This window comes from Dermacentor andersoni, chromosome 3 (assembly GCF_023375885.2).
Source record: "Dermacentor andersoni chromosome 3, qqDerAnde1_hic_scaffold, whole genome shotgun sequence".
Taxonomy (NCBI): Eukaryota; Metazoa; Arthropoda; class Arachnida; order Ixodida; family Ixodidae; genus Dermacentor; species Dermacentor andersoni.
Window position 1 is genome coordinate 6589825 of NC_092816.1, and position 12219 is coordinate 6602043.

General features: G+C 50.8%; 1 protein-coding gene and 1 long non-coding RNA gene across 3 annotated transcripts in view; one reads left to right on the forward strand and one right to left on the reverse strand.

Moving 5' to 3' along the window:
- LOC126520959 (uncharacterized) overlaps nucleotides 1–12219 on the forward strand; it is a 114148-nt gene that overhangs the window by 68774 nt on the left and 33155 nt on the right. The window contains exon 4 of the mRNA XM_050169796.3: nucleotides 11124–11248. Within this exon, the coding sequence (XP_050025753.1) occupies nucleotides 11124–11248 (125 nt within the window). The remainder of the gene's footprint in view (nucleotides 1–11123; nucleotides 11249–12219) is intronic.
- Nucleotides 1–12219, reverse strand: part of LOC129382154 (uncharacterized) — a 241420-nt gene that overhangs the window by 60603 nt on the left and 168598 nt on the right. The gene's annotated exons all lie outside the window — the stretch shown is intronic.

Here is a 12219-nt window from a genome sequence, read left to right on the forward strand (position 1 = left end):
ACTCCTCTGGAAGAATTTGAGATTTCTTCTTTGACCTCTGAATCCTTCGTCAGTACCAACGGACCTTTGTCACCTACTCCTCCGTACTCGACGCCTGCGGACGATGTTTCTAAGATTATTGCCCCCGACCTTCCTTCCGAGCAAACAACAGCTCTTCATCACCTCCTGTCATCTTTTCGGGACATCTTTGATTTGGACTACCGTCCACTTGGTCAGACATCTGTTGTCACGCATCGCATCAACACCGGTGACGCCAGCCCCATTCATAGGCGGCCATATCGTGTCTCCGCAACAGAAAGGGCCATCATACAGAATGAAGTAGACAGGATGATGGACAAGGACATCATTGAACCTTCCAGTAGCCCGTGGGAATCACCGGTTGTCTTAGTAAAGAAAAAAGACAACTCGTGGCGCTTCTGCGTCGACTACCGTCACCTCAACAGGATAACAAAGAAGAATGTTTATCCCCTGCCGCGCATTGATGATTCTCTTGACTGCCTTCACGGATCCCAATACTTTAATCAATTGACCTCCGCTCCGGCTATTGGCAGATTAGCGTCGATGAGATGGACCGCGAGAAAACCGCCTTCGTCACACCGGACGGTCTGTACCAATTTAAGGTCATGCCGTTCGGATTATGCAATGCGCCAGCTACATTCGAGCGCATGATGGACTCTCTCTTGCGCGGCTTGAAGTGGTCTACATGCCTCTGTTACCTCGACGATGTGATTGTGTTTTCGCCGAACTTTGAGAGCCACCTGCGGCGCCTCACAACCATACTCTCCGAGTTTCGCAGGGCTGGCCTTCAGCTAAACTCCTCCAAGTGCCATTTCGGTCGCCGTGAAATTAACATGCTCGGCCATCTCGTAAACGCCGCCGGAATCCAACCTGATCCAAAGAAAGTTCACGCCGTGCGAAGTTTTCCTGTACCTTGTTCAACAAACGATGTCCGTAGTTTTCTGGGCTTATGCTCTTATTTCCGGCGATTTGTGAAAAATTTTGCCGACATCGCTCACCCTCTCACTGACCTTCTTAAGAAAGAAGTCTCTTTCTCTTGGGGACCTCTGCAGGAGAAAGCCTTTTCTACACTGATTGAGCGGCGGCTTACAACTTCCCCAATTCTGTCACACTTTGACCCTTCTGCGCCCAGTAAAGTACGAACTGACGCGAGTGGTCATGGCATCGGCGCTGTCCTCGCTCAGCGTCAACAGGGCCAAGACCGTGTTATCACTTACGCTAGCCGGCTTCTTTCCACGCCCGAGCGAAATTACTCTATTACTGAGAGAGAATGTCTCGCGCTCGTATGGGCGGTCGCGAAATTCCGGCCGTACCTTTTCGGTCGGAGCTTCTGCGTCGTAACCGATCATCACGCCCTCTGCTGGCTCTCCTCTTTGAAGGACCCAACTGGACGACTTGCACGTTGGGCCTTGCGTCTACAGGAATATACATTTTCTATTATGTATCAGTCAGGGCGCCTGCATAAAGACGCTTACTGCCTGTCCCGCAATCCCGTGGATCAACCGCACGATGCCGATGCAGACTCGGACATCAGTGTTCTATCCATCTCCGGCTTCCTCCACATTGGCGACGAGCAGCGCAAAGATCCTGTTATTCGAACACTATATGGAACGCCTAAGCTCCTCGCCCAATGACCCGTCCCTCCACATGTTCACCTTCCGCGATGGAACTTTATACCGTCGTAGCGTTCGTCCTGACGGCCCGGAGCTCCTCCTAGTCGTTCCCAAGCACCTTCGACTAGCCGTGCTCCAGCAACTTCACGCCGCAGCAACATGCGTGGAAGAATGTGTTAGGGAAAGAGGCCTCGCCTGCTCGACGGAGAAGTCAGAGCTCCTGCGAGTCAGAAGAGGAAAACGCTCGGAAGAACAAATCAGCGTCACCCTTGAAGGACAAAAGATACCAGAAAAAGAGGCCGTCAGGATTCTGGGAATGTGGGTGTAGAGCAATCAACGCTGCACACACACCATAAACCTACTCAAGCAAGCGACGGCACAGGTGGCACGTGTGATCACCCGCGTCTCGGAAAAAAGAAGCGACATGAAGGAGGAAGATACGGTCAAGTTGGTTAAGAGCCTCATAATCAGCCGGATTACGTACGCCCTCCCATATTACAATAGAAACAAAGGCGAACGGAACCAGGCCGACGCCCTCATAAGGAAAGCATTCAAAACAGCGCTTCGCCTGCCGGCCAACACTTCGACAGAGAAGCTGCTGGCCCTCGGACTCCACAACACGTTCGAGGAGCTCAAAGCACAATTAGGGTCGCAGCTACTCAGACTCCAGCAGACTACCACGGGCAGAAATCTCCTAAAAAACTGGCGCACAAAGAAATTGAAAGGGAAGAACAAAGAACGGCAAACCTACCCGATGAGTATCGCAGTACCATCAAGGTAGGGTCCCTGCCAAGAAACATGGACCCGAATTTACACACAGCCAGGCGGAACGCTAGGGCAAAATATGTAGAAAAATACCTAGCAACCAAGGCGAACACGGTATACACGGACGCCGCGGTATATCCTCGAGAACGAAGGGAAACAGAACAAAGAGTCTTCGCGGCAGTAATAGACTCGGATTATAGGGAAATCGCTTGCGCGTCGGCACGGGATTGTACGGTAACCGAGGGAGAGGAAATGGCTGTTGCTCTAGCAGCTGTGGAGGGCTACCGCACAAATAGATCCCTTATAATTCTAACAGACTCCAAGGAAGCATGCCGAAACTACATTAACGACAGAATCGGTCAAAAAGCACTCCAAGTCTTCCTCCGCTCTGGCCAAGAGAATAAAGGCATTAGACACACCATCTTTTGGGTACCGGGGCACACTGAGATTGAGGGCAACCAAAGGGTCGATAGGATCGCTTGCGAGCATACAAACCGAGCGGACCTAAACAGAGATCCTGAGGACTTCATGACAGTGATCCCAACGTACTCTGACATACTAAATTACCATAGAGGGACGAGGATCAGATTTCCCCGCCTCACAATACACTCACTCAACAACAGGCAGTTTACTGGCGAAAGCTGCAGACAGGAACTTTCCCAAATTTACATATACTATGCAAGACGTTCCCAAGTCAATACAGGGACACATGCCCATGGTGTGGCGCAATACCCATACTTTATCACATCACATTGGAGTGCAATACCAATAAGGCATTCCACAAAATAGAAAATCCGAGTGCGGAGCAGTGGGAGAGCGTGCTCTCCAGCGGCGACACTAGCCTCCAACGGAGGCTGGTGGATCATGCCCGACGAGCAGCCACGCTCAGTGGTGCCCTGGAATAGGGGCGCCAACCATGCAGGACGGAGGTCGTCATCAACCAATAGAAAATGAAGACATCCGGCCCGACCGCTAAATTACTCTTTCTAGAGCAATAAAGTTTACTTTCTCCTCCTCCTCACGACGCTCCTACTGCTGGACATATGGGCATCACTCGTACATACGACCGCCTGCGGCGCCGCTTCTTCTGGCCCGGCATTAATCGCTCTGTGCGCCGTTATGTCGCTTCTTGCGACCTGTGTCAGCGCCGGAAGACGCCTGCTATGCCTCCCGCTGGTTTGCTTCAACCAATTGATATCCCCACAGAGCCTTTCTTTCGTGTGGGCCTAGACCTCCTTGGCCCCTTTCCAATTTCTATCAAAGGCAACAAATGGATTGCTGTAGCAACCGATTATACCACGAGATATTCCATCGCACGAGCGCTACCAACCAGCTGCGCTACAGATGTCGCCGACTTCTTACTATACGATGTCATCCTGCACCACGGCGTCTCTCGCCAGTTGCTGACGGATTGCGGCCGCTACTTTTTATCGAAGGTCGTCGATGACCTGCTCCGCTCCTGCTCTACAGAACACCAAATTGCTACCGCGTGCCACCCTCAAACGAACGGCCTCACCGAGCGACTCAACCGCACGCTAACTGAAATGCTGGCCATGTACGTTTCCGACGATCACCGTGACTGGGACGTCGCTTGACCATACATCACTTTCGCATACAATTCGTCCCGTCACGACACTGTCGGATTTTCACCATTTTACCTTTTGTACGGCCGCGACCCCACCTTGCCCTTTGACACGTTGCTACCTTCCGCAGTACAATCACCCAGCACTGGTTACGCTCGCGATGCTATTGACTTAGCCGCCCAGGCCCGAGATGTCGCCCGTCATCGCCTCACAGTCTCGCAAGCTTCTCAAAAGCGACGCTACGACCTTCGGCACCGAGACTACCATTTTTCACCTGGTTCCCTTGTCCTTCTCTGGATGCCTTCACGTCGCGTCGGCTTGTCGAAAAAACTACTTTTCCGGTATTCGGTCGGTGTTGCAGGAAGAAAGCAGGCCCACGAGTGTAAAATAACGTATATATACAACTGGCTTATATGGTGTTCAGGCAATTGCCAGACTTCGTCTTCGTCTAGTCCAATTCTACTTCTTAGTTCCCTTCACCGTAACATCATTGTGGGTATTCTGGAAGGAGAAAGCATAGGAAATGACTGTACAGAGATTTTGAGAGAGATTTACTTAGAAAATGCAGTTTTCGTTGCGAGGAGCAAGTTGATATCAACACGGGACTGAGACAGGGGTGCCTTCGATCCCCGCTGCTGTTTATGATGTACATGGTGAAGATGGAGAGGGCGCTAGATGGAAGGAAGTAATATCGGGTTTGATCTCTCATACAAACAGACGGGTACAGTAGTAGAGCAGCAGCTTCCAGGTTTGTTTTGTGCGGACGACATTGTGTTGCTAGCTAACAAGCAAAGTGATATGCAAGGTCTGGCTAATATCTGTGGACAGGAAGGCGAAAATTTAGGTCTGAAATTTAGCGTCAAAAATTAGGTGTTATGGTATTCAATGAAAACAGTAAACAGACAGTGTCAACTCAGGCTCAGGAAATACCTCGGGTAAAAGAATATAAATACCTTGGCGTATGGATAAACAAAGGCAACAGATATATGGAAACACAGGAAAAAGAACATTAACAGTAAAAGGGAAGACAAATGCGGCCATAAGGAAACACAGAGCCCTATAGGGATACAATAGGTACGAGGTGCTTCAGGGTATGTGGAAAGGTGTAATGGTTCTAGGACTAACATTTGGAAATGAGGTTGTTTGCTTGAATTCAGGGGTACAATCAGGACTCGACGGCAACCAAAGATCAGTTGGACGCCTCGCACTGGGCGCTCATGGCAAGAGTACAAATGGAGCTGTGCAGGGTGATATGGGCTGTACAAGCTTTGAAATGAGAGAAGCTCACAGTAAAATTGACTATAAAGAGCGACTGAGGAATATGGAAGTATGTAAATGAATGGAATGGAATGGAAAAACTTTATAGCTATATATCTCAGAGAGATTGGCGGTGGGCCGTTGTCTTCATGTCTTGAGTCCTGGCCGCTTCACAGGGTCGGCGCCCCTATTCCAGGGCACCGCTGAGTCTTGCTGCCTCGCAGGCATGCTGCACAATTGCCCGTTGGGCCGCGAGCTCGCTGCTGGTGATCAGAGCCTCCCATTGTTCCGCACTTGGGTTATTTACTTTATGGAATGCGAAATTACGCTTGCATTCCCACGTGATGTGGTATAACGTGGGGGTTGCCCCGCACCACGGACATGTATCCCTGTACTGGGTAGGGAACATTTTGTGTAGTGTGTGCAGGTTCAAGAACGTACCTGCTTACAGTCTTCGCCAGCCGACTGCCTCGTGTTGTGTGAGCGATGTGTGGGGTGGGGAGTATTTAAGTCTCCTTCCTCTGTAGTGGTTAAGTATTTCTGCATAGGTCGGCTCCACCGTTAAGGGGGCCTCTAGGGTTTCCGAATGCCCTGCTCGGCGAATGAGTTCGCGAACTAGGCTGTTCACCCTTGAGTTGCCCTCTATCCCGGTGTGTGCCGGTATCCAGAAGATCCTATGTTTTATGTTTTTTGTTAGGATGCTCTGTTTCAAGGAGGATTCTCAGTGCTTCCTTACTAACTCTGCCTTGTATGTAGTTCCTGCATGTTGCTTTGGAGTCTGTTAGAATTATCAGAGATTTGTTCCTGCGGTAACCTTCAGCCGCCGCTAGAGCTACGGCGACTTCTTCCCCCTCCGTTACCGTGCAGTTTCTCAGGGTCGCGCAGCTAATTGGTTCTCCCGTGTGGTCTACCACTGCTGCCGCTACTCTAAACATTCTAGTGTTGCAGCCCCATGGGTATACGGCCGCGTCTGTGTATACTGTGTTTTCTAGTGGGGCTAGGTTTCGTTCCACGTAATCTACTCGCGCCTGCCTTCTGGCGGCGTGGAGATTCGGGTCCATGTTTCGCGGTAGGGGGCTAATCTGCAGTGTCTGGCGAACGCTGTCTGGGATGCTAGCTGCCCGATCCTCTATTCCGTCTGTGTTATGCCCTATTCTTTGTAGGAGCTTGCGGCCGGTGGCAGTCTGCTTGAGCCTGGCTATCTGTGCATTGAGCTGCGCTTCCGCGAGTTCTTCGAAGGTGTTGCTCAGGCCCATCTGTAACAGTTTTCGCTGGGCGTGTTTCTTGGCAGATGTAGCGCCGTCTTATGCGCTTTCCTTAGTAGCGTTTCCGTCTGTTCTTTTTCGTGCTTGGTCATGTTGTGGTACGGGAGCGGCTACGTGACTCTGCTGACCTCTAGGCTTTTGACCAGCTTGACTGTGTCTCCTTCTCTCATTCCGCTTCTTCTTTGAGATACCCTCGTTATCATTCGGCTTACTTGTTCTGTCGATTTTTTGAGTAAGCTGATTGTGTGGCTGCATTTCTTGCTTCCTTGAATCCACATGCCTAGGATGCGTTTCATGCTCCTTTCAGGTATGTTTTGTCCCTCTAGTTTTACTATTAGCTCTTCCTTGGTGGGGTTCCTTCCCACTCTCAGGATTTCTGATTTTTCGGGGGAACACGCCAGGCCCCTTTCTCTGACGTATTCTTCCACGCACTTGGCCGCTCCCTGCAGTTTTTCTTGCTTCTGTCCTAGGGAGTCTCGATTGACCCAGACCGTGATGTCATCAGCATATATTGCATGCTGGATGCCATCAATCTTGCTGAGTCTTCGAGCCAGTCCGATCATTGCGATGTTGAAGAGTATTGGTGAGATCACGGAACCCTGCGGCGTGCCTTTGCGTGGATGGTAAAGACGTGACTTCGCAGATCCCCTAATCCCACCGTTGCCGTTCGTTTGGTCAGAAAGGCCCTCACGTAGTCGTGGATTCTCTTGCCGCAGTTGGCGTTGTTCAGTCCTTCCATGATGGCTTCGTGGCTAACGTTGTCGAAGGCCCCTTTGAAATCTAGAGCCATGATAACGTTTTGGCCTGCTCTGGGTGACGTGCTTATGATTTCTTTTTTTATCTGTAGCAGGACTTCCTGTGTTGACAGGTTTGCCGGGAAGCCAAACATGCTGTGCGGGTATAGCTCCTTGTCTTCCAGGTGGTGTTGGATTCTTCTGGTGACTATCCTTTCGTAGAGTTTGCCGAGGCACGAGGTGAGGGAGATGGGCCTCAGATTTTCAATCTGAAGCTTTTTGCCAGGCTTAGGTATCATCACCACGACAGCGTGCTTCCGTTCCTTCGGTATCGTGCCCTCTGCTCACAGTGTGTTGAGGTATGCTGTGAGCTGATCTATCGCCTCGTCGCTGAGGTTGCGTATTAGAGAGTTTCTGATCTTGTCGGCGCCCGCGGCTGTGTGTTTGGTTGTCGATCTAATTGCCGCGTAAACTTCCTCTCTTGTAATCGGTCTGTCCATGTCGGGGTTCCCTGTTCCCAGATACTCCCCGTCGTAGCCTTTGGGGATTGTCTTTGCCGTAGCATTTTACACGCACTGCCTCCAGTAGTTCCTCGTCGGAGCCTTCGTGCTTGTGGACCAGTTTCTGGATTGCTTTGAAGCTTCCCGTTTTCGTTTTGCTTGGGTTCATGAGGGCTTTTAGTATGCGCCACGTCTTGGCTGTGCTGAGCGTGCCGTTCAGTGAGCTGCAGAACTGCTGCCACCCTTGCCTGGCCAGCTGTGTTGCGTACTCTTCTGCCTTCTTTGTGAACTCTGCTATCTTCTTCTTGAGCTTCCTGTTTAGCTTCTGTCTTTTCCAGCGTTTTGTGAGCCCGCGTCTTGCCTCCCACAACCCGAGTAGCCGCCGGTCCACCTCCGGTGCTTGTTCTGTTCTATCTATTTCCTGTGTGTAGAGTTCTTGTATCTGTTTGAGTTGTTCGCTCCATTCCTCTATCGAGGTGATTTCCCTTTTTACTTGTTCGCTGTGCTTACGGAAGGCGTCCCAATCTGTGATATGGGCTGCGCCGATTTTTCTTCTTACGTGCTCCGCTTCGATTGTGGTTTTCAGTAAATAATGATCGCTGCCTAGGTTCTCTAGCAGGTTCTCCCACTCGGCCTGCTTTGCTCCTTTAACAAATGTAAGATCCGGGCAGGTGTCTGGGCTAACGCTATTACCCTGGCGCGTTGGCTGATTTTCGCCCGTCAAGAGGTCGCAGCCTATGTTTTCTGCCGCAATGCATATGTGCTGCCCCTTCTTTTCGATTTTCTGGTATCCCCAGCTCGGGCTTTTAGCATTGAAATCTCCCGCAATTATTAGGGTGTTTGATTTGGCTAGCTTGTTTCCTTCTGCAAAGAGTTTGCCGACGTCGCCGTCTTTCTGCCTGGGGGGACTGTATAGATTGACTATAAATGTGCTTTTAGCTTTGTGCTTCTTTTTGGGTATTATCTATCTTATTATGTGTTCCATTTTCGTGTTCTCATTTCCTTTGTCTGCTATGGTGACTATCTTGTTGCTAATGAGGGCTGCGGTGCGTCCGCTCTCCTGGCACGTGTATACTTTTAGGGTGGGTGTTGTATTAGTTTCTTGTAACATAATAATGTCTGGTGGTAGGAGTCCCTGTTTTAGTTTGTTTTGTCCTGCCATGATGTATTGTTGTTGCTGTTACTTTTGTTTTCTGGTCCGAATCTTCTCTCGTTAAAGAGCCTGTCTCTGGCATCATTAGTGGTTCTCTGTGCGTTTTGCTTTGTTACGTAACTGCGGGAGTTTTGGTCTTGCAACGCTATTTTCTGTTGCATTTGTAACATTTGATTCTGCATTGTATGCATTAAGCTTTTTAGTTCGTTTCTAAGACTGTTCCTCTGATTATTGTGTGGTCTGCTCTACTGGTGGGCTCGGCGTTCGCCCCGGCGAGTTCCCGCCTTCATCTGCAACTGCATTTCCCTTATTAGGTCGTCTATTCTCTTTTTTAGCTGCCGCGTTTCTTCTCGGCAGAGGTCAAGTTCTTTTTTGAGTGCTCTATTTTCCTCAGCTAGTTTCTTTACGTTGTTTGTTTGGTTGTTTTGACCTGAGTGCGGGAACAATGATTTGGGAGGGCCTGCTCCCCAGCTCACCTGTACTCCGCCTTTCTTCTGTTGTTGTTGCTTGTGCTGCCCCGGGCCGTCGTTCTGCATCCCCAGGGGTGGGAAGGACTCGTCCCTGGGTCCGCCGCGGCTTCGGCTCCGTCCTCGGCTCCGGTCCCTGCTTCGGCTCCGCGACTAGTCCTCGTACCCGCTCCCGTTGTGGCTCTGGGATCGGCCCCTGTCGCCTTCCGAGCTGAACCATCTCGGGCGTCGCCATCGGCTTCGGCTCTGCCGCTGGCCTTTATGCGGGGGTCGCCCTCGCAGCTCTCCGGCCGTCTTGAGTCGCAGCTTGCAATCTTTCGTGCAGATTGCGTGATCGCCGTCGCAAACCAGGCATCTGAGTGTGCATTGGTGTCCTTCTGCCGGATTCTGCGTCCCGCATAGTTTGCAGGCCTTGGTCTCCGGGTTCGGGCAAACGTGCGATCTATATCCTTGCTGGCAGCAGATGTAGCAAATCTGCCGCGTCGGGTGGTACGGTTAGCACCACATCTCTCCTCCGTAGTATAGGACTTGCCTTGCGGTTATGAGGTCGTCGAAGGTGATAACGGCGGATTTTTACTTTCCCAGCATGCGGGCTCTGTGGATCGTGACTCCTTGAGACCGCACCCGTAGGTTTGCCTTGAGTTCCTCCGGCGATGTTCCGGGGTCTACGCCGTGAATTACCCCTCGTTGGGTGTCCTCGTGTACTGCCACGTAAGCGTTTACTTCATGGGTGCGTTCCCCGAACGTGAGATGGGTGATGCGTCTCACGTATTGGGCCGCTTCCTCGTTATCCGTGCTTACAATAATGATGTTCGAGCCGTTGCGAAGTCTGATAATCAAGTCTTCACCTTTACATTTCGAGTTGGTTACCGCCACTACGGCCCGGGCGACTTGGTGGGTTTGCAGCAATCTCACAATGAGTCCTTTCGGTTTCAAAATTATCTTGAGGTCGTCTTTCGGGAGCGGAGGCAGCCTCAGTCTCGGCCATCGTCTCCTTCTCGTACTGCTTCGTCGCAGCTGGCGTGCCAGCTTTTAACGTTGGCCGGGGTTTTTTTCCGCCGAGGTCACCCTGAGCGGCCGGTGCAGAATTTCCGGGGTTGTTCCGTTCGTTTTCTCTCTGGCGTTTCCTCTGGCGTTTAGTCATGGCTAATTCCCAGTTTTGGTTTTCTTCGCGTTGTGGTCCGCGTTGTAGGTCTTGCATCGCGGCCTCCTCGTTGCCCCTGCCCGCTAAAAGCTCGGGTTCGACGGCGCCGAGCTAATCTTTCTCCATTTCTTGATTTCTTGAGCGTCTAATAAGCCCCTGGGTTGTCCGTCCATTGTCTGTCTAGAATCGGGTCGGTAAGTGAGCATATTCCTATATTCCTAGGGGTGGGCTACGCACCCCGGACGAAAGACAAAACGAAGTACACGATACGAGCGCAGACTAACAACTAGTTTATTTTTTCAGACAAGTGATTAAATATACAGAGAATGTAAACACGTGATGAAGTGGCGCTTACAAGTGATGAAAGGGTGCCAGCCTATCGTGCCATCCAAAAATTCGATTTCTTTCTCATGCAGAGCGATAGAACTCTGGCAGTCTGAGGATAAGGATAAGTCTGAAGGATGAGTCTGAGGATAAAACAACGTGTCATAGCATAAACGCAACATTGAAAATTAAGATTTAACTGTCGGCAAAACCGTGTGGGAAGTGCGAAGCGGCATGGACAATTTTAGGCTTTCTTGTTAGATAGAATATGGCGGCTTGACGTTGTGCTCGCGATTACAGGCATACCTGAATGACGAAGATCTGAAGGAGGCCGCCATATGCAACTTCCGCAGCAACCGGCGTCGGATGGGCTTCGATTCCTTTCTGCGCAGCTTCCCCACCGCTAGTGGCTGGTTCGCCCATTGGTGAGCGGCATGTATAGCGAAAATTAAGGCCTTTTATAAGCGTGTTTTGTGCGTGAGAAAAATTGTTTTACTCTGTGTACAAATTTTTTACTGTTTGCCTATTACCGGAGGACCGGAGACATAAACCTGAGCGGCAGGTTCGGTGCGGAGTTGGTATAGGGGTTGGTCGCACCTGGTAGCGCACAGCTCAACCAGACAAAAACAGAGAGCTACTATTGCTGCAAGCAAGTTTATTCTACTTCAGCACTGGTGTAAGTTTGCTGCGGCAGTGTAATCATGATCAGAATGCCTTTTCAATTTTTTTTTTTTTTTGTTTTTTACTAACGCTCGCGTAATACGAAGGTGGGTCTAAGGGATTTCCGTTAGACGAAGCGTCACAGTATGTCGCTCCCAGCGTTGTTGCTGCCGTACACCTCTTCGGTAACCTGGTATACCGCAGACGGTAAGAAGATTGCGGACAAGCTAGAACGCTCTAAAACCTTTTTGTTTTGTTACTATGGTACCAAGACCCCAGCCCAAGGCTTTCAGGTGGGCTTAAGCCTACCAATCAGTGTATACGTCCTTGATAAGCCGCACCAGAGATCCAGAGGCGGCAGCCGTGCCTTTTCGAACGCTTCGTGGTGCACGGTGTGGTTCATTTGTCGAATGCAGCATTGACAGGACGGCGTTTCTACAAGAGGAAAATGAGTGGGCGGGGTTCAACACATATACACAATTAAGAGGAAAGGGAAGGCGAGGAGCAGGCTGGTAGGCGAGTTGCATGCGTATACCCGGTACGTGCCGCACCTAATGCCGAAATTTGTGCGGTTGGCACTTTCATTGTGCATTTCGACTTATTTTTGTTGTCGCCCAATTGTGTCGCCACTGTCGCAGCGCGCTTTAGGAGCAGACGAAGCGAGCCGCTCGTGCCGTGCAGGCGCCTTCCGGGCACGGTTGTGCAAGGGGCGTCGGCTACACTTTGAATCCACCCC